The 23,439-nt window shown below is 35.5% G+C and overlaps 2 protein-coding genes across 5 annotated transcripts in view; both read right to left on the bottom strand.

Moving 5' to 3' along the window:
• Window positions 1–12,166, bottom strand: part of wb (wing blister) — a 199,107-nt gene extending 186,941 nt beyond the window's left edge. Inside the window, exon 1 of the mRNA XM_076135719.1 lies at window positions 11,805–12,166. Coding sequence (XP_075991834.1) covers window positions 11,805–11,886 — 82 coding nt within the window. The 5' untranslated portion in view covers window positions 11,887–12,166. The remainder of the gene's footprint in view (window positions 1–11,804) is intronic.
• A 2,922-nt stretch (window positions 12,167–15,088) lies between these two features.
• Window positions 15,089–23,439, bottom strand: part of loaf (low-density lipoprotein receptor domain containing lost and found) — an 89,670-nt gene continuing 81,319 nt past the window's right edge. The window contains exons 4-6 of one of the 4 annotated variants that reach the window (XM_076135714.1): window positions 16,564–16,704; window positions 15,973–16,110; window positions 15,089–15,424 (exon numbers count right to left, since the gene is read on the bottom strand). In XM_076135714.1, coding sequence (XP_075991829.1) covers window positions 15,279–15,424; window positions 15,973–16,110; window positions 16,564–16,704 — 425 coding nt within the window. In that variant the 3' untranslated portion in view covers window positions 15,089–15,278. The remainder of the gene's footprint in view (window positions 15,425–15,972; window positions 16,111–16,563; window positions 16,705–23,439) is intronic. The other 3 variants (XM_076135715.1, XM_076135716.1, XM_076135717.1) reach the window with 3 other exon arrangements.

Here is a 23,439-nt window from a genome sequence, read left to right as displayed (position 1 = left end):
TCAATTGACGTTTTTCTATAAATTTTACTACATACAGAACATTTTACTGCAATAACGGGCTACTAAACAACCAATTAGCATTTTGTAGACATCATATTATGGTTTTAAGTGTTTTTATAGTAACATTTTATTATTAGTATAGGTAAATGTGCGTGTTGTAAATATTTGGATAAAAGTTATAAAAAGTAATGCAGGCAGGTGTTAAAGTAGGGAATGTTTGAAAGTTAACGAAAGAGGTGAGAATGTGAGTAGATCGTAAGAATTGCTTGTTCTACATAAAATAAGAAATAAGCCATTAAAATGTCCGAAAAAAAGCATTTTTAGGTTTTTTTTGTTGTTTGTATAAGTAGGAATAAAACAGCGATGTCTTTAGCCAAATTGTGCTTGATATGATATAATTTAAATTATATTTTTTTTGTAACATAATGATATACAGGTACATACCTTTATACTTATTTGAAAATAATACTTAAATATCAAAATTATACTTGTTCCTACCCACTTAATCACGTATTTCGGCAAAAAATAAATTCTGTTGTAAAAATATTATGTAAGTATCTAACTGGTTATCTATGACATGAGCTTTTATATTATACCGTTATGTAAATCATCTTATACTTAGGTAGCTTTAAAAGCTTTATTTACCGGCTATCACAATATAGTAGTCGCCATGTTTACTAGCTGCGCGTGCGCAACATAAATAATGATGATATCGAATATCGACGAGAAGTGAGAGAGATAACATAATTACTGTAAACAATAGGGACAGTGATAATGTGTGAAATTCTCAGAACTTCACTATAAATGGAAAGTAAATAAATTTATATATTTTTTATAGAATCTTTTTGCACTTAATGCTTCAGATAGTTTGTTATAAAAGTAAAATAAAAAAGATTACAGCATACATTTTAGAAACGATCTTAAGCACACACAGGTTTTTTTAGAAGTCACGTCTTCGGCAACCTTAGTGATAAGTTTTAATAAGTTCAGTAGGTATTTTTTTCTACCTTTGCTCTTTCTTATTCTGCTTCACATAGAAACAATAACGCTAACAAAGCAGCCTAGAAATAGCTTAAACCACTGATCGCTTACCCATCAGTTACTACCTCGTGTTTAGGAATAAACTCTGTATCACAATCACTCTGTGCAAATTATGATTTTTGATGAACCTGCGCTAATTAATAGAATTTCCTACCCGTCCTCTATTCGGACAAAGAATTCATGACAAAGGGTACGATCCTCACTCCTCCCATCTATAAAGGCTTCATTTAAAACACCAAGTATCTCTATTATAATATATAGTAGAATACGGGAATGAACGCGAACACGCATTTTACCTTAAAATGCCTTACATACAAATACATTTTAAGGTAAAATGCGTGTTTGCGTTAATTCCCGTATTCTACTATACATTAAACATGCAACGCGAGAGTTTAAAACCTATCTCTATTATATTTAAAGTGTAAACCTCTATACAGGGTGTAAACGACAGCCTACCGCAAACGAAAGAAAATTACTTTAGACACGATTCTGGTGCTTATGGCGTTGAAAATTTTCATCGGTTTTTTCTTGATTTTTCCGATTTTTTATGCGTTTTTTTTTATTTTTTCTGGTATTATTTCGTTAATACTACACAATGCAACATGAATATGAAAAAAAAACCGTCATATTACTGTTTTTCACAAAAAACAGCAATGGATTAAAACAACGTATAAATTCGCTATCAGCTGTGCGCGGCCAACGACACCGCGCCGGCGGCGGCCGGCCGCGACGGTCGACGTCACGCCGCGTACCTACGCGCGCCACACAGACACGATTACGCACACAGCTGTCAACCTCACACTCACTAGTATGCAGCGTTACTTAGTATTTGTTCTATGTTAAAAATGAAAATTACATAATTATCCCGCTCTCCGATAAAAGGTAAATTCATAAGATTTAAAATGTGTGATATCTTATTATTACACGTACAAATACATACAGAACGACAAAAAATCCTATTGATATTCTTTAGCGCTATAAAAATCTCTAATAAACAATTTAACATGTATTGTCGCTTTGTTCCATTTGTTCTTGCAAAATTCTATTCGATATTTACACGCTCATTCATACTTCATACAAGCGCGGTGCGACTCGAAAAGTAGATGGCCGTAGTGACGCGTGACGCCGCGACCGTGCGTGGATGTTACATAGATGGGATGCGACAAAATGGATGAGTAATTCTCCGGGGATTATGAATTATGATAAGTTAGTTTCTCTGATAAGAATATTAATGGATATTGATTGTTATCATTGTTATGTACCTACATTTTTTATGGTTTAATTAAATAAACGTTTCGTGTTTATTTTATTTACTTTAAGCTGATTTTATGTTATAAATATCAAAGTTTTTTAAACTTACATCAATAATGTTTGTAATGTTATTTGGTATTTGAATAAAACTACAATGCAACCAGTAACAACTGTGACAAGTAAAAATAGTAATGCCACATCAATATTTTATTGAATCTAATCTCTCGCTGGGATCCTAACTCGTCGCTCGTCACCAAATCGGCGGCGCGCGCACGGACGACGCGGAGGGAGCGGGTGGCGCGGGCGAGGGGCGGCGCGAGTGAGCGGAGAGGCGCCCGCGCCGGCGGCTCTCTTTGATCGATAGTTCGAGCAATTCGCTCGCGGAAGACGGAAGCTCTTCACCTGTGTCGTTCGTTATGTCCTATTCGTCGTGTCGTGTGTGAACTGCTGTTTATTATTACTTGTTATTGTTCCGGTTTTGAGTTGTTAGTGTTTTTATTGTTATTATTTTTGTTGTTATTGTTTTCAAAGTGCAGTTGTGTTCGTAAATAGGAAGAAATGTTGATGTGTTATGTATGGTGAAGCACGTGGAAGTGCACGGCGTGCTCTGCACCTGTACGTCCGGATCCAAAGGTACTCAAACTCTCGCCATACACCAGGTATTTGCGTGTTGATAGACATTGATAACAATTTGTTTTAGCACTTCCTTATTATTGGTTACGTTTTGCTATTATTGTTTGATTTCACGTAAGCCAAGTAGGTACCTACCTACTTACAATTTTACTATGAGCTATTGTAACATACGGGCCTACTTACGATACCATAAACGATACATAAGATTGTTATCTAATGATAGCGTTGCATACTAGTGAGCGCATAGACGTGGTGGTACGCGTATGTACCTACGACGCGTCGCGACATGTCGTCGCTCAGCGCGCCGCCGCCGCCAGAAATCTCGTAGGCATGCGCGGAGATACATCGCGTTGTTCACTATACATTGAACGCTCAAAAATGACTAACTCGGGAACCAATCATTTCCGAGAAATATCGTTGGAGTAAATTTCGCGCATACAGTGTCACAAACTTACCAGTAAAGTTTTCGGTTAGCTGTCATTTACACCCTGTATAACCATTGTATAACACACGTCATACTATTTACCTGCATACATAAACATGGTTATGTATAATAGTGTTAAGATTATGTGCGATCACGTCTGTTTGTCATTCATTGTTGACCCATCTATCTCCGTTAGCTGGTGCTTACTTAATAGTCTTGGTAATCGATTGCTGGTTACGAATTTTGTTAGATCGTTGTGTTTATTCTTTTATATCCTTTAGAAGATTATTAAGATCATTTAGATTTTTCTGTACAAGGTATAAAATCCTCTTGATTGAAGCCTGTTAAGCTACCTACCTATTTTTGTCGTTTGAATAATATTCTCTTTTTCTGCAATGTAGGTAATAACATCATCAGTCTCGTAGATGCTGCTTTTCAAAACCTTAGAATTAACCATTGAACCTAAATTCCCTGAATTCTCACCCAAGGCTTGGAAGATCTCAAAAATCGGTTTATTCAGTAACCCTCGATACGTTCTAGGCGTAAAGTATAAAGCTTTAGTCCACCACATCCTCCACGAGAACTGTTCCTCCCTTCTAACTCTATCAAAATCATCTTATAAATCTCACCATAAGTTTACCCTTGAAACCATACCAGACCGATCTCACACCTCAAATATCTTAGTTAATATTAATACACGAACACAATCCCTGCAGCGTCGATCAGTAAATACAACAATCACTCAATGGCACTGAGTGTGACACACTACTACTTAACTAGGTAGATAGTAAACGTTCTTTTCTAGTAACTTTATAACAAAATCACCTCAACAACCTTGAAATAGCACCTACTAGGTAAGTACATCACCATACAATACCATAAGTTTACCCTTGAAAGCACAACTCATACCATAATGTCCTAGTAATATTAATACACGAACACAATCCCCGCGTCGATCAGTAAATACACCAATCACTCAGCGCTGTGTGACACACTCACTACACTATCTCCCGGCGTCTCGTCTGCCGACTATAAATATACGACGCACCGACACTTGCACGAGATTGTCTGCCGACCGACTTGGAGTGGATTGAAGATTGAAGAATAGCTATTATTAATTGTTACTTATTTTGTATGTATGTTTGTAAATTGTTCCCTTGATATCGAAAGCAGTTGAACTGGCTTAGATGGAGTTTACAACGTGTGATTTGTAATCTAGATTTGTGTCTAGGATACATTTTTATGTTCATAAAGGAAAGCCAGTCGTACTTCCATTTCGGTCCCATTTACGCCACGATTCTGCTTGCGATTTAATGTGCGTTAAATGTATTCCCAGGGTGCAAAACTCTACTTATGCGTAGGTCCAGGCTACAAACTATCTCTATATAAATTTCGTTTAGTAATTTTTGTGCCAAATAGTAACATTAGAAAAATCTTATAATAACCTTTCCTGATGGACGTACTTAATGCCTACAGCCTGTGTGGTAGTAATATATACCTAGGTTATAGGTATGTGCAAGTCTTTGAAAACGTAAGACTCTCCCGATCATAAGTTCGCAAGCAATCTGCAAACACATTTATTTTGCCATCAACAGCTCGCCTCGGGCATCGAAACAGGAACTGTACCATACGCTACAACTGGTCTAACTACTAAACCTCAGGGCTATCAAACAACTCCATACTGAGTTCTTTCACTAGTAGTTATTTTCCTACCTATTTTGAATCTTCATTTTTATCTATACCATGCCTTGTAGGTCTTTTCTAAATTTGTTCCACTAAGTTCTTCCAGTAGGTAGACTACCTAGTATCTTATATCACACAGGAGTAAACAATAACCTGATATTTCGTTTACTTGACATTTTGGCACACGAGACACTGGCTGTAAATGGATTCTACCCGTATTCCTTTATTAGAAGAAATCTATTCCTAGCAATTTGTCAGAAGGAACCATTTTTTCACGAGTAGGAATTTCCTTCCACTCATGTAGAATTTAATTGTCAATGCAAAAAGTAACTAACGTTGTTTCCCTGGATGTAATCTATAATTTCAGATGGAGTTCGATAGCGTTTACCCATCACACAGCCAGAACAAGTAGGTACTCATTTATCTTTTTATAATATTAATATTTAAAAATATGGATAGCATAAGATGGCTAACCCTAAGCCTACTTTGATGTAATCGTCCGTCGCCGCCAGATTGATTTCAACGCACATAACTACTGTGTGTACGTTACGCCAGCAAGAAAGTGTCACCTAGAGTGATATAAGTAGAACGTATAATTAGTGCGCAATCTGCTGTAAATGTGCGCCGCATAAAAAAATTGTGCATGTTGTAGTTTTGAAAAAAAAACGTAAAAACGATTCCTGCTGGAGTAACGTTGTTCTAGCAAGAAAATTCTAGACGAATTATCGGAGAGATAAAATACATACATGGGCAGAGAGCTTATATTTGTGCAAGTATGTGCGCCATAAATATAATTTGTGCGTCTTCAGGTTTTCGAGATATTGCGTTTCTCGCTGCAGTAACGTTTTGCAAATTCGTGTATCTCCAAGACCATTTTATGTGCGCCTGTAGAATGAACATACACGAATAGCTCTTAATTTGTGCATATTTGTGACATAATTAGATGCCAGATAATATTTATAATTTTCAAGTAATCGCGCTTTATTGAAAACTTAAAAAAATATTGTAGCGCCTAAATGAGAAGACGTATAAGCTCGCTAAAAACTGTATTCGTTCCATCTTTTTGTTTATAATTACCATAAAAAGTTTCAAAACAGAACCTACAAGCGTTAATGAATAATATTACTAAAAGTCGAAACGACGGCATCATAACTTTGACGCCAACAAACAAGAAACTGGCTCAACCTAAGATGTGTAGATGTAAACCAAAAATTAGTGCATTTATCAAATAATATATAGTAAAAATATCCAGCTTCAACTGTTTCGTGTTAAGTAAATATTAATATCAAACCAAAACAGTTATTCAGCGCAGGTTATCCGACCAAATTCGAATGACTACAAAAAAGCGACGGATTCATACGTGTCGATGACCTTCTTAACTTTACTCGCTAACTGGTTGAAACGTATTGTGCCCGAGTACAGTGCAGTAGAAAATAGTTAAAAATAAATAACTTTTGATTAAATTAAACATACCTATTCTTCTATCATTCTATTCTAGCTGTTCCGGTAACTTTGCGCACGATTATGTACATCATTTGTTGGCCGAGATATAATTTAGTTTTGGGTATGATAGTATGATACGCGAACGTAGTATAGACCGGTTAAAATTATTATTCTTTTTTATCCTTTTATTAATTGCCTAATTTGAAAACCCAAACCTAAGCAGCCCGATATGTGAAACTTGAGTTGAAGTTTTCAAATCCGGCTATTCTTTAAAAAACATAAATTGATAACAAAATATAACGCTCTATAGGTTTTTATTACGTTCGCGTACTATATAATCATACCTAACCAAAACATAATTATATCTCGGCCAAAACAACAACTACTTAATATTTAAATTTCACGCCATGATGGTACTGAACTACTTTAAGTGATTTTATTGTTTGTGTACTTAAGTAAATGAAAAACTGATCTGTGATTTTAAATAATACCAAATGACTATACAAGGTACAAATAGTTTAATTGAACAATGTTTGTTCTAATATTTATAGGTAGAAAATTTGATCTGTGATTTGTTGCCATAATTACTTTAAGAATCATGATTATGATAATAAAAATAATATTTTTTTAAACCAACAAGCTCTTTGATTTCATATGATCAGAAAGTACATTTAATACCTAGGTATATTACATATATTATATTTTTATTAGGTCATTGTAATAATAATTCCCAACGAACATTTGAGCGTGACTGTACGAACACAGTTTAGGTGTAATACGTTTAATAAAGGAGGTCATCGATACGTATGAATCCGTCGCTTTTTTGTAGTCATTCGAATTTGGTCGGATAACCTGCGCTGAATAACTGTTTTGGTTTGATATTAATATTTACTTAACACGAAACAGTTGAAGCTGGATATTTTTACTATATATTATTTGATAAATGCACTAATTTTTGGTTTACATCTACACATCTTAGGTTGAGCCAGTTTCTTGTTTGTTGGCGTCAAAGTTATGATGCCGTCGTTTCGACTTTTAGTAATATTATTCATTAACGCTTGTAGGTTCTGTTTTGAAACTTTTTATGGTAATTATAAACAAAAAGATGGAACGAATACAGTTTTTAGCGAGCTTATACGTCTTCTCATTTAGGCGCTACAATATTTTTTTAAGTTTTCAATAAAGCGCGATTACTTGAAAATTATAAATATTATCTGGCATCTAATTATGTCACAAATATGCACAAATTAAGAGCTATTCGTGTATGTTCATTCTACAGGCGCACATAAAATGGTCTTGGAGATACACGAATTTGCAAAACGTTACTGCAGCGAGAAACGCAATATCTCGAAAACCTGAAGACGCACAAATTATATTTATGGCGCACATACTTGCACAAATATAAGCTCTCTGCCCATGTATGTATTTTATCTCTCCGATAATTCGTCTAGAATTTTCTTGCTAGAACAACGTTACTCCAGCAGGAATCGTTTTTACGTTTTTTTTTCAAAACTACAACACGCACAATTTTTTTATGCGGCGCACATTTACAGCAGATTGCGCACTAATTATACGTTCTACTTATATCACTCTAGGTGACACTTTCTTGCTAGCGTAACGTACACAACTACTGTCAGTTATTACTTGTCATTAAGTCTAATCATGTCTCAGTTAACTTGCATTTACCTATAATCCAATAGATGGCGACTTTTATCAGCTTGTTTGTAGATTAAGCGAAAAAAGCTAAGTATTAAGGAATCTGTTTACTTACTACCAGATGGCCAATTGTTGATGAAACTAGACAACTGTGCAAAAGTTTGTTTATTGGGTCCAAATATCCAATACACAAATACACTCTTATCTTATCCTTCTTATAGGTAGGGCAAGGTAGAGCAGTCATCAACACGACCAACGAGAACACTGGTGCAAGACTAAATGAGGGAAGGCCTTCTAAGAAAAAAACCTATTTTTTTATAGCATAGGTATTTAAGCATATTTTTTAGCTCAATACTGTCATTAGAACGAATAATTGTTAGCAAATATTTAATTGTTTACTGGTACCCTTGCAGTGGGACACGGTCAAGTAAAAAAAAAATAGCAGTTAACATAAGTTGTTAAGCCTTCTCAAAGACTTTCAAGTGATTTTAACAGTTTTAACTCTAGGTTGTCATTTTTTAAAACAGTGAGGTACGTAGGTAATTACAACAACCCTGTCTCCCCATTTAAGGCTGTTATATTATGCTAAATAAAGCATATTTTATGTGCTACATAACACAAGCAGTACTTAAGCCATTATTAAAGGCATAACCGGCGCAAATCGTAAACTGTGGTGTTAAGCAATTAGCTAATGACCTGCCGTACCTGTCGCTACATAGTAAGCGTGAATATATAACGAAGTTGTGCTAAGTGTAGCTTATTTTATGTAAAATATGCAATTTTGTTCCGTAAATAGGTTTACAAGCTTTTGCCTGCGTTTTTGAAAAACTAGCCTTCCTCCGGATGCAAGCTTTTATGGCCTAATTGATTAACAGAACTATTTGGTAGTTGTTTATAAAACGTAAGAAACAGAGTATAGTTAGATGAATATGAAAAAAAAGAATACCAAGATCGGTCTTAATTATTATTATGATAGGTATTTAAATTTCATTTGGGAATCTGAAATTATGTTCATGCAACCGGATATAAGTCTGATTTCAGTTCTTTCGATGCGTAATATCCGCTTCAATTAATAATTTCTCTTTTTTTATACTTCCGATAACTCTAAACAAATTACCAACCTATTTTCCTAAATATTTTTCGTTACACCATATTACCTGCATAAAATAATGTCTTCTTCATCCCTCAAAAACATTTTAATCTCAAAATCAAAACCAAAAAATGCCTCAACAAATCAGTAAAATCACTTCAATAAATAAAACACGATATTTGATTAAAATTCTCCATTTTACGAGTGTAGGAAGACGTAGATATTATCTGAAGTCAATGGTCCGTTTCATTGTTAGCTACCATTAACTATTTATTGCTGCAGTTAGTTTATTTATTAGCTATTTATGTGGGAAAATGTGTCTTTTCATACTGAAATTGGTAAGAATTATTGTTGTATTGAAGCAACTATAGTTGGTAGAGCTGGGCTTTATAATATTAGTAGGTATAGATTATGATATGCAAGACTATGGAACGGTTTCAACGCTATTGTAAGTAGGGATCAAGTAGCTTTCAAATAGAATTTCTTGGCTATTAGAAAGGTTATGTATAATATCTAGAACTTATCTTCTTTATCTTAAAATTCATTCAACATTCCCTGCCCATAAGAAGAAAAATAGGTACGTAGGTAATAGGTTAAACTCATAATATCTTTCAGGGAGAAAACTCATATACAACAGTATACTTAATAAGTAAAGTAAATGGATGGTGGGAACTACTTTTATATCCACAAGTACAGTATTCGAGTACATTATCATATGAATTAAATCTACGATACCCAACAGTGCAGTACATTACGTATGGTACACAAACATTTATAAACATGGCCGGTTTGTTTTTCAAAATCTAAACACGATCATGTAATCAGATCTATTCTAAAACCGGTTCTAATCAAGTTAAATTAAACTGAACGAACGTGATTTGCGCCAGTAATCGAACCCGCGACTTCCCGGTAACGATATTAATAAAGTCGTCCACTCGCACCGCTGATCCATTTAGGTCATTTACATTAGACACTGCAAACACATGAATGAATAATCGTGTGGAGAACAAGCTTTGTAAAAGTATTTTAAATCATTCCGTACGTGGGTAAGTATCTACCTAATAGGTATGTTTGTGTACTGGAGGTACCTAGGTATAATCTTTTTGTCACCCGGGAAGAGAAACTACTCCATTCCACTGCTGGGCAAGTTAAACCATGTCTGTTAAGGTATCTATCCATAATTATAAGTGAGTTACCTATAGAAAAACGATTCCGATTCGATTTCATTTTGTTTGTAGTGTCGAACTGTGTAGTTACTTAAGACTATATGCTATCACCAACGTACTGGCTAAGCTACACACATACCGATGATTTTAGTTAGTATAATAGGTTGTGTAAGCGCTATAATTTGCCACGTATCACCGCTCTATTTCTAACACAAAGTAACTATTCTAAGCTTGTTCTCTATATCGTTGTTCATCTCATAGGTGTTCTCGGAAAGGATCAGTGGTATGTCGGTGATGCTGACATTGGACACTAATTAAATAGAACGCGACCATTATTGGGAGTTTATTTGTTTTTGATTTTAAATGTCTTTTGTGGTGGTAGCATTAGGGTAAATATTTTTTACTCGATAGATTTTAGATTGACGACAAGAATGTAACTTTTTTACTGTTCTTTATTTTATGACTACTTATGAGTGACCTATTAATGAATCTACATTTTTCTTCTATGATTTACTTAAGTATCGTAATCAGGAAACCGGGACCTTCGCGTCTTCATAAGCAAGGCAGCTGAAACACCACTAAGCGTTCATCTACCTATGAATTGACTGTAGGTACAAAGGCTGCACAACTGTACTGCTCACTGCTCAGCTACTAATCTAAGAAACCCATAGCACGGTATGAGATTCCTCTCAATACTTATGGTATAAGTGCATGTGAGACTATGGAGACAGCTCAATACTTATGGTATAAGTGCATGGGATATGGGACCATAGAGACAGCCAGTCTTTTAATCTAATCCGTTACGCGCCTTTTACAGTAAAAGAAGCGAGGTTTTATCTCACAGTTTCTACTTAGCACTTTATAAGCATTATGGGGTTTAAATCTTAGGGGTAGGTAGGTACTTTATTAAACGTATCTTTACCATATTCACAACTAAAGAATTTGAATTGAATTAGGTAGGTAGCTACCTACGTACTTTCATTGCATGAGTTCGTAGATGCTAGGACTCAAAATCAACGCGACAGTAGGTAGCAGGTAGGTAATGAATATGGTTTTTTTTCGTGTCAGTTTTTTTAGGTTTTTTTTAGGTTTGTAGTTTGGTACCTATCTAGGTGCCAAACTACCTACATACCTCTGTAATGTTTTTTTTTATCTTGTTTATATTTATAGGTTACCCGTGTTATGTCAATTTATGAAGGATTTGCGGCGTCAGTAGGCCTTTCGCAGTTTCTAGAGTAATTTTAATCTTCGATCAATCTTTTTTGAATTAAAACCAAAGAAAGATTGGTCAGAGATCAGGTAAATACTTACCTGTGTTTTAGAAGGCTATGTCTAACAAAAGGTAGGTTTGAAATTGAAGGAAAACTCAGGCAAATATATCCACAAATATACACGAAAATAGTGTTTGTCAACTAACCAGGCTTGTTGTGCCGATGTTTCTTCGCCTTGATGGTGACTGCTGTCACCAGCAGGGCCACCAACAGCCACTGCCACCGCATCCTAAACCATCACACACTAACACAACGAAAATAACACAAACACTTCACAATTTTGAACAAAACAACCGTTATTTGCACATTATTTTCACAAAATAACACTAGATATCACTAATTATGAGTGACTACTACATAATAGTAACACAAACACTATATTTTGAGGTTATAATACACTTATTTAAACAAGAAAACTTGGTAAAAGTAAAAAATAACACTTCATAAATCAACGAAAAAGTTTACGCACGGAATAATGGCCGGCGGAGTACATACGTAACGTACAACACGAAACGCGACGCGCGAGCGACTGACAGACAAGCGAAGTAAAGCTTCGAGTTTCGAGAAACGAACCGGTCATGAAACTTACTTATATATTTTTGTAAAAACGTTATTTTTCCTGTTTTCTAAGCAACAAGGAAAATTATTAAACTTATGAGTAATTGTGTAGAGTTAAATTGCAATGCATTTTGTTATTTTTCATTCAAAACTTGTTTAATAAAGTTTACGAGCTTTTTATTTCATTGACTCAAGACGGAAGCTGTCTGCCGCAAGCAGTTGCGGTAAAACTGGTTCTGGTAGTTTGACTACTTAGCGCTAGGTGGCGCTAAATACAATAATCCTACTTAATTATTCCAACGCGGCGCACGACGGTAATGCAGTTAATTAAAAATACCATGCCGCGAAAAGTTTAAACGAATATTTTATTACTCTTATTATAACATTATAAAGGGTATTAAATAATAGTTTCATCAAGAATATTTTCTTTAATTACAAATCCTCATAATTTCGTCTTACATGTATTACGGATTTTCTCTATTAACGCCATCTGTTGTTTTATCAGTCCTTTCTCGCAACTACTCCAATTATTCATTCGAGTTGCGTGCAATGCCAACAAGGTGGCGCTAAGCGAGATTTTTAAAAAATATATATTATTTCTCTAAAACAGGATCTAGTAAATAAATTAATTAAAGTTTTCTTCATATTTGTAAAATGTATAGCTGACAACTTTAATACTACAATTTTTTCTCCGCTAATATTTATTAGGCCTGGGAATCGAACCCAAAATGTTCAATTGCTTTAACAGATAGCTTTTCATAATTCAAGCATACTCCTTTAGTATCTTTTAGAGCTAAATTATTTTTTATACATAGATACATACCTACCTAACTGCTAATAAAATCTTTTAAGCCTTCCCGTTCCAAATCGAAGTATTCTGAGCGAAACTCAAATAATATATCAAATATATTACACGCTCTAGCTACATTAATACTAAAAATATGAATCATAAAATTCTAATTTTTTTAAGACTTTCCATAAATTTCCTTTTTTTAAGTGAACTATTAGTAATAAAATGACTTTCCATATTTCCGACAACAATTACGTAAAGGTTTCCAACGTCAACCTCGGCAACCTCAACTCCAGTGATAACGTGAAAACTAACCTAACACAATAGTATTATATTAGATATAAGCAAAAACTTTAAAACCGATCAATGTTACTCCGAACACAATGGCTGCATGATTTCGGGATTCAGGCAAGAATACGCAATTGAAAAAAACAAATGATTCCTCATTTTTTCCATATAGGTACTGTGTCCCAAAACATCGGTACATCGGTACACAACCTTAATAAATTACTTTTTAGCCTGAAACACGGGTTTTTTTGCACTTAAATTCAAAAAGTGTCATCCTTTCATTACTCGGGAACCTCGGAAACCCTTTTACCCGGTCACATCTTATTTGGGTTAATTGGATGAACATGTGTACCTTTAAAATGTTCTAATGAAGAACCGTGTTTTTAATTCTCTCTTAATTTTATGTGAATTTTGTAAATATACTCCGAATGTTTTATACCCTTTTTTATTTAGAACTAGCTGCTATGACCCCTTATTTTAGCCGCGTATGCGTTGATTTTTGCACAATTTATATAATACATAAATTCTACAGCTTTTTTCTATCGTAGCCTGATTTTTACTCGATTTGTTTGCTCAATTTAAGTAATCTCCATATGTTCTGAGTCTTGCGGGACCTCAGTTAATACATCACAAATTTTCCTTAAAAACTTTCTATAAATACCAGGATCCGGCCTAACAGTATCAGAATTACTTCTCCCAGATGCTATACAAGAGTTGCAATACAAAGAATTATTATATTCTTTCAATCTCTACTGCAGCGTTTAAGATTAAAACTAGTCGGAGCGGACAGCTTTACTTTTACGCACCGCTACGTTTTCAGTACAATCCTGTCTTTATAAAATAGAGTCTTTAGATCTTTTCTTAGTGTCTAGCATATTTTTGTATTTTCATTACTAAGCTTGTACTGATATGCTAAGTAATATGCAAGTTATATTAAGCTTTCCTTCTTTCCTAGACATAATCGATGATATATGTTGTCATTTACATACAAAAATCATTCCATTGAACAGCGTTTGTTAACCTTTTCTAGAACTCGGACCCTTTCGAAATCAAGCACAATTTCAAGGATCTACTGAATAAACTAACATGGTTAAGAAGTTCTCTTTCACTCGATAAAATTGCTAAAATTTTTACTTATTACCTACTTCTGTCTTCGTCATATGTTCTTCTTCTTTATAGCTTTGTACTTATAAATTCTTTCTCTGATTTCATACTTACGTACTAAACAATTCTGATGGCATTGATTTGATGAGTTCGTTGTTTATGTATTAGGTGTCATGTCGTTGTTTTCATTTCACGTGTTTCTTTATATTTTTATTTAGGTGCCTTTTTAATACTGAATTTTAGTATTTTTTACCAGCTTTTATAAATTGTAACACAATAGTTGATGAGAGATAATATTGTCCATGGTACTTTTTAGTAGACAGAACTCAAGCTGAAGAAATTCAAGTTGTATTAAGCTATTATCTTGAAAACAAAAGCCGAATACAGAATTATAAAGGCACCCATTGTTTTCAAAACGAATGACGTCGCGTCAGAGTTAGTTGATGTCAGGCTTTTTGAAAACTCTCGCAGATTCTCGACAGGAATGGTTGGCAAGGATGTGGATCCTAAGGGGACTAGGAATAAATAGCAATTTTCAAAACTCATACGAAAAACTTATTTATTTTGATGATTACAATTATTCTCTATAATATCTATAGTCGCTGAAGTTACAACCTGTTTACACACGTTTACAAAACCAAGGATGGGAGTGGTGGGCGTTCGAGACTTCGAAATGACAACCCAATAACATACGAACGATAAGCCAAAAATGTTTAATGTCATATCGATAAATTTACATTGCGTAACACCGAATATTGCGCCGGCGTCTCGGGCGGTACGCGGAGGTACCGCGCGGGACGCGGGCTGCGGGGGCGGGCGGACCCCCCCCTGCGGGCCCCGGGCCGCTAGACGAACCACTCGTCCTTATGCGGCGCGGCGCTCAAGCCGCTCGCCGCAGGCGGCCCGCCCGCGCCGCCCCGCACGGGCCCGCAGGGAGCGGCGGGTTTCCCGGCAGCCGCGTCGCGCCCTCGCCGCCCGCGCACCCGCCGCCGCCGCCGCCGTTACTGCTCGCCATCTCTTGCACTGCTGGCAGACACCACCCATTAGTACCCACATCGCCACACGCACAGCTACGTCTACGCGCTACTCTCAGCGACACATATCAATGCTTTATTGTCAATAAAACAATCTTATGTACATTTATAAAATCCAACATAAAATAGTTTATTATTATCAAGAAAAATAGATAAATAGATAACAAAGTTTAGGTATAAAAGCCGGTGGTCCCGCGAGGTAAGCCTGACCTGCGGGTACCGGGATCGACGACAATATTATATTTTATTTATTTGCACAGTCGACATTTTAATATAAGTATAGTTAAATAATTTGGCTTGAGATTAAAACTTGGCTTCTCTCTTGCCTTTGTCACATTGAGGAGTTACTTCAGGGTACGAATATTCTTCTACAGATATGTACATTATTATCTCTTCTGCCATTGTGTTATCAGTTGTCATTGAAGAGATTGTGATCGTCTAGTTTTTTGTCACACAGGACGGTCTCTGCCTCGAGCTTCTCCTCGTCTTCTTGTGCCATGAAGAGCTTCTGCGTCTGCAGGCTTTGCAGGGCATACTCACAATGTAAACGCGTGCGCTGGTTGTTGGCGCGGCGCCGACACACGCAGCAGGCGGCGGCGGCGGCCACAGTAGCCGCTAGCGCCGCGCCGCCTGCGCCGATCGCCACCCACGCACCGCTCGCGCCGCTACCGCCACTCTCTGGAATAACAAACCATATTACTATTGTTGGGGCTCCTCTTCTTCATTTGTTTAAGCTGATAGTAGATTGTAATTTGTATTTCTAAGTACCCGTATCGAGTAAAGAATGACTTTAACTGAAACGATCTTAGCTTACCCTAAGTTAGCTATCTGCAGAATCTCCCAATGACCGTGGGATTCGAACCCGGTTAAAAACAAGTAGGTTAAATGGCGTGACAAACCCCGAACCCTAAAACATTTACTAGTTATACAGGCGCTTAGTTGAAAAATAGGTTTTGTGATCGAAAAAATCCGTTTGGTTCCCCCTGCAACTTGATTCCAAGTCATGAGAACAAGGTTTTAAATTAAGCGTGTTAAACAGTAAGTCACTTGAATCAATTTCTTGCCTTTCTTAATTGACCCTCAAATCCTGGATTTCTAACAAAAGTAGAATATTTAAACTGGAAGTCGTACCTGGGCAAAGAGCAGCGGTATCTTCATCGGAGCCATCGGCGCAGTGGTCAACGCCGTCGCAGGTGAGGTCTGCGCTGACGCAGAACTCACGCTGCTTACATCTGAACTCCTTGCAACCGTGTTCTGGAACAATAAGGAAATCTAACATACATTTACAGAATTATTCTTGGTGGGTACGAGGCTTTATGACCCTGTTGCTCATCAAACCCCATTTGTAGAAATTACCCATAAGTACCTTCGTTGAAAAAGATAGTCTTTTATTGAATTGTTAAGTAAAAAGCTAAAAATAAACTGGTGTCGTGGAGACTTTACAAAGATACATATTATTATAAGTCTGCCATACCCACAATTACCGGTGGAATACTTATACAGATTTTTGGACAGTGAGTAGACCATAGAATTGAAAAGAAATGCAATAGGATTGACTATGTCAGTGGACATGCGGCCAATGCAGCGTAAGGAGCGAAACGATTCAATGTTCTTCGGTACAAACGTATTATAATTATGACATATTATCTTATAAGTTTTCCTGCGACGTACCTAGCTTCAACAAACTATAGCTAAATATTTAAACAGCTAACAGAATTCAGCAGAAACTCTAAAAATAAACATACAAGATGAAACCTTTGCAATATCGCTTACAAATCAAGTAGCACACGTATTTCATCTCGAAGCATACATACATACATACATACATACATACATACATACATACATACATACATACATACATACATACATACGTACACCAGATGAAATGAATACTCGTTTTCCAATGGTGTATCGTATAAAACGTGAACGTAAAGCTATAAGCAACGAAGCGAACTGACCTGAAAGCCTGCGTCTGATCGCTGAAGGAAAACGTACGAATGATTGTGTTCCACGAGATTTCTGAGACATTTATTTCATTAGTTTGTGAGAAGCAAAAGTTGGAGTGAAAATATTTATGAAATGTTAAAGAGAAAATGATTCTTGTCACTTGTTTTAGAATGAGGACGTCTTAGTCTAGCGGTGGGACCTTTAAACAGGTTTAGAACAAATATACATATTCTATTGCAGCCTAATTCTCTACTACGGAGCTGCTATAGACTCATATCCTTTTGTAGCTTTCTAGATAGGGCTAGGAAATCTTTGGCATTATTCTTATTAAATAAGATGTCCGAAATATCCAAAGGGATTAACATTTCTCTATAACAAAAATGTTTTTACAAAGGAAAAATATCGACGCTATCTTTAACAAAAAGGTTGGCCAACGTAATATTTTTTCCGCTTACAATAATTTCAGTGTTTATTTATCCGCTGTACTGATCAAAATACTTTAAATTAAAATATTAATCAAGACCACTTATACAATACCAATCTGCCTAACATTGCTTTCAATACCCAAAAACTGTACCAAAAATGTAAAAAATATTTATTTCGTAGCGTTTTTCTCCATCGAGGTCTTTTCATTAACAAATCGGTAAGAATAATAAGACTTGTTGATCGAGAAATGAAGGGAGATCTGGGGAAATGTCTGAGGGAGGGAAGTAACGTTATAGCGATAAGCACTTATTGTGTTTGCACTTATTACTATTAATGTTATCGCTCACTGTTTGCTGTGGGTTCTTATTGATATAATCATTTATTTTGGATCAAGATGGTGGTGAACCATTTGCGATATTCGGTATTTTTTTTTTGAGTAGTCAAAATTGCTTTTTTACTTTTAAATAGGTATTACGCTTTATAAGGCGAAGACATATCTTCGCATTATAATGTTTTCTGTCTTCTTCCAACTCATGAGTTGAAAGTGTTCTTGTAGTATGCTGGTTGAAGTTAAAAGGGACTGTTCACGCTTGCCCAATGTGAGGTAGTCAGTAATGCTAAGAAATTTGCGATCAGGGACAACATAAATGCAAATTCTACGACACAAGTTCTAAAATCGTGAGGAATTTTTAGTAAAATAATTCGAGACACAAAATACCTAGTACTGATAAAATGCAAAAAAAAATACAGTCGAATTGAGAACCTCCCCGTTTTTTGAAGTCGGTTAATAAAAATAACGGCGATTGACCACAAAACGTGAATACTACAATATGATAAAGCCACAAAATATACAAACAATAGAATATTAAAAACCAAAAATACTAAACAACACTGAAATAACATCAGCGTTGAACAGAACATTTACGAATCAAACTGCAAACCCAACAATACTCCGAAAACAAAACAACGAAAACACCAAACATTTATCCGTTAAAAATATATCCACGTATTTAAAACCTGTCACTTACAACTGGACAATCAAACTGCTGACTGTGGCTGGAGCAAAATTGGGCATTCATCCCGGGGAAAATTCTACCAAAAAACGAACAATAGCACGCCCGTAACGACTCACAGATACGGTTAATGCTAATCGCCCTCCAACAACCTTTAATTGCGTCCTTCTAAAAGCTATAACATTTCTTTCAGAAAGCAAAACAGACGCTGGAGATGTTCAAGAAGCTTTTGATGTTAAAAGGGGGATTGTTCCTCCCCGCGGCGTGTACGTAGAGGACGCAGGCAGAGGTAAGCGATAAGGGTAGCACGTTTGTGTTCACGGCGGCATGTATGAAATGCATTGTTTAAAATTTTATTCCGGCGTCTCGGGCGGTGTGGCAACGCGCGTTTTTGTTGCATAATTCAATGGCACGTGAGCGCTTAACATATTGCGCTTTGTGAGCCTTGTACCGTCGAGAATTTTAAAACTGCGAGGATAATTTCAAACGCATTGTTTGAGAGTTGAAGATGATGTTTAATGAAGAATTCGTGTTGGATCACGAATAGAATTTGCGGGTACAAAGGAAAAATTGTATAAACAGTCGGAGCTTTCAGCTGAAGTTTCAGTAATCAGTTTAAACTTTAGTTTGTAAATTAAGTTTGTGAATTGTACGTCAAATATTTTAGGTGAGTCAAAGGATGATTTACGCTGGAAATTGGAATCTGGAACACGGTTTATAAGGGGTTCTTCGAAAGCTAGTAATTTACTTAGATGTGGTTGGCAGGTAACGGCCTAGAATAGAAACCAATGAAACAGTTAGGCCAACAATGGGACAAGTTTTTATACACTTTTGATTTACTTTTCGACATGTATTTGACTACGTTTTTTATCTATAAAAATGACCTTGCGAAAAAATTTCTATCACAATAAATTTTAAAAAACTTCCCACTACATATACTTTCCTCCCAAAGCTAAATCTCCCACATGCTACCAAATCAATAACAAGTAACAAACAAATCCCATCAACGTAAGAAAACGAAGAACAAATTCGAGCAAGTTGTTTGAGGAGCGGCAATCTTAGCAAAGAACTACTCGAGTGACGGCCGTGAGGACTCGACCACCAACTTGGCACAAGTATGTTCTAATGGGAGAAGTTCGCCACACTCTATTATCCACGCTATAGACTTAGTTGCAACACATGCAAGAGTATTTGATTCGTTTTCTTTGATTTCTATCTTTTGAGGTGGTCTTGTTGTGTGAATTGCCTGTTCTTTTTAAATGGATTTTTTGCTTTTAATGTTGTGGCTTTTACTACTATCGTTCTTTTAGAAGGGATTTTTGCTCTTGGTTTTTTAAGGTTTGATTTAAACTCTTGCTTGTGATTTTATAGAGTAGCGCTTAGATTTTGTAGCTGTGATTTAAGTTATTTGACGCCTTATAGAATTTCCACTGTTTTGCTTTTTTGCATCGTAAATTTCCTAGAGTCTAGCCTTTTAGAGAATATAGTCATGTTTTAAGATACATGTGTAAATACTGCTATTTATTATTTACAGCACAACAGTCAATACAAACGTTTTTTTTTGTCATCATGTATTTTTCTAAAGTAGGCAGACCTACTTCAAATTTTAATGTACTTGCGTAAAGGTAGCTATTTATTATTAAAAGCATATCAGTCAATATAAAAAGTACCTCTTTAAAATATCGTCCTAAGTCTGATTTATATTGACAAATTCATAAATGCTATTACGGCAATGGTAATGCAAATATCAGTAGCAGCAACAGAAGAAACATAATCACCATTTCCTTCAACAATATCAACTACATTATTAATTTTACGATCCATTTCGCACAAACGATTTATAGGCAATAACTTGATATTTTCAATGTCGTCATAGACAGCTCCAGTTTTAATGGGAATCACATAAAAATGATACGGCCCGTCATCCAGTCCAGATCAATTTAATGTGCCTGGTTTATTGCCTCGATAAATGCCATTCGATACACATATTGTTTTTAATGATCTGACATAATACCTGGGAATCAGATTATATTTGACTTTTTGTTGCCAAATTGACCAAACTGGCGCAGAGGTTGAGGTCACCACGCCGCTACCGTTGCGTCGAGAGGTCGATTTCTACACAGGGCAATTATTCGTGCGATCTACAAATAATTGTTTCGGGTCTGGTTGTACTTTGTGTTAGTTGTTTGTATGTTTGTAGAAGTCCCCGCGATAAACAAGCGGTTTAAGTGTGGAACTTGACTTTAAGAAAATAAGTTGTTGATTTTGTTGTAAATAAAATTGCTAATTTTAATTTTGTTATTTAAGTTTATTACAATAAAGGTTTGTCTTAAACTTTTTAATCAAAGTTATAACTTCTAACCTTATCAATGGGATAGGCTTTACCGATAATAGTTATTCGTGGGTTATAATACAAATTTTAAGATTTTCATGTGTAAGTTTAGGCTAGAAAAACCTTTTAACTGAACTATATAAGTTAGCAGTATTGCCATTGTTGTGTAACTCATCATTTATAAATAAAAGCATCTATTCTATTCTGTCATTTTACCCTTTTTAGATAATGTAACATTACACTCGAATTGAGAAGAAAAACAAGTACGTTTCTTTATTTCTTCACATATAATCGAAAAGCTTTTCAAACATTATCAGATGAATTTTCATCGGGTTCTCTTTCGATTCGGCCTCATGTATCATTGTACATAGTTTACAGTCGAGCGGGCGGGAGATATTCCCACTCGATCCGGAATTCTTCGAGAATGAAGATTCGCACAAAAGCAAAGTTATTTCTTGACCTTACAAAGGCTTTTGATAAGGTGTGTATTGAGTTTTCGGCAAAAAATTGTGTTGTGTTTGTAGATATACAATTTAGAAGTAAGAGGATTTGGTGAAATAATTTCTAAATTAATTTACAGGTCGATATGTCCCATAATAATGCGTTGTGTTGACATCAAACCTAATTATTTGGAAGCAGCCATTGTGTTGTTCACAAAAATTTTTATTAGTATCTTAGGTAGGTCTTACATTTTTCTTGATCTAATTAGCAATGATAATAATTGTCAATATGATCAAGAGAAAATTGGCACACCAAAGTTCCTTTCAAAAGCAGCAGTACACGACACTAAAACTCCTATTATAAACTTCCCTAAAATTTGACCAAAATATCCTACACAAAATCATTGTTCCAATCCAAAATACAATATCCAGAAGCCCAATAAATCGTCCGCAACACCGACTATCGACATTGAATAAACCCATTAAACTGTACCTTCATGTTCCCAACCGTGTACATCTTCACTCTGATCCGCCTAAGGTCCTCACATGCCCCTAAATCCTTTCGACTATGTTTTTCCACTCAGTCAAGTGGAAAATCAAATTTCCTTCTGTTTGTACAGAGGTGTACGAAACAAACGATTCTGCTTCAGTGTTTTTAGACAAGTTAATTGCTTCCTTTGTCTGTCTTATTCATATGCATACTTGTGCGAAAGAGATGTAACGCACGTAATTAAATTTTGGAGACGCTTCGCCTTTGATATGTACGATGAATCTTTTTGTTTTATCTTATTTGATGACATTTTTGTCTCAATTACTATTGGATGGATTTATTCCCTTTATAGTTGGAATCTTTATCTTGAGACTTGATAGTTTAGTTCGCTGTTGTAAAATGTTCTAGATATTTTTGAAGTTTTTTCTTAGTAACGCAGAGAAATCAGAAATATAGAATATTTTTGTTTAGTTTCAGAACAAAGTAAGGTAGAAGTAGTAAGAAATAAACATTTCAATTGAATTCAAATAATTTTTCGGTAACATAATAGTTATATGCCTCAGAATATAGGGGTTCGAAAGATGGAATATTGGAGCTGTACTTTAAAGCGTTAAGTCAAATGAAAATACACTTTTCAAATATAATAAATTCTTTAAAGCAATATCAATAATGTTCGCACGGAACGTAAAAAATGCCCATCAGTGTAATGTACAAAATTGAATGTAACTCGTGATCATGTTCAAAGGGTTCATCATTAAAAGCTTAACGATCACGTTAATTACCGTTTTTATTAAATACTGAAGTTATCGGCGTTTTTATAATTTTAACAACGCATCATTTTGGTTGTAACAAAAAAAAAATATTTGGACAGGGATCTTTTTCAGGGCATCCAAGATTATTGTTAAACTACTTATTATTATTTTTTTAGGTGAAGGTAAGCCAAAGATTAATGCGAAAAGCAGAAAATCAAAAAGAAGACCTGAAAATATTTTACAGCTGCAGCCATTAACCACCAATATAAAGACTTATCAAACGTACATATTTCCATGTGGGATTTCAATCACCAAAATCACCACATCCAGAAGAAAAAATTCCCATCTTCTTCAAGATCATGATAGAACCTATTTTTACTATCGAATTGGATACGGCAAATGAAATTGCGACCAATGAATGGTAAGCGTTGAAGCAGGAAAACGTACGAGGGCAAGGAAAGGCAAGGAAAGGGGGGAAGGAAGTGAATTGGATGTTAACGGATGTTGTATTTTTATCAGATTGGAATGTTTATTGGCAAGTAAGTGGTAGTTTTAGTTATGGAGGAAGTTGGCCACTGAGTGTAACAGTTAGAGGGACTTTTTG

This window comes from Anticarsia gemmatalis, chromosome 3, assembly GCF_050436995.1.
Source record: "Anticarsia gemmatalis isolate Benzon Research Colony breed Stoneville strain chromosome 3, ilAntGemm2 primary, whole genome shotgun sequence".
Lineage (NCBI taxonomy): Eukaryota > Metazoa > Arthropoda > Insecta > Lepidoptera > Erebidae > Anticarsia > Anticarsia gemmatalis.
Note: the sequence above shows the minus strand (reverse complement) of the source record. Positions and strands in the feature narration are given on the sequence as shown.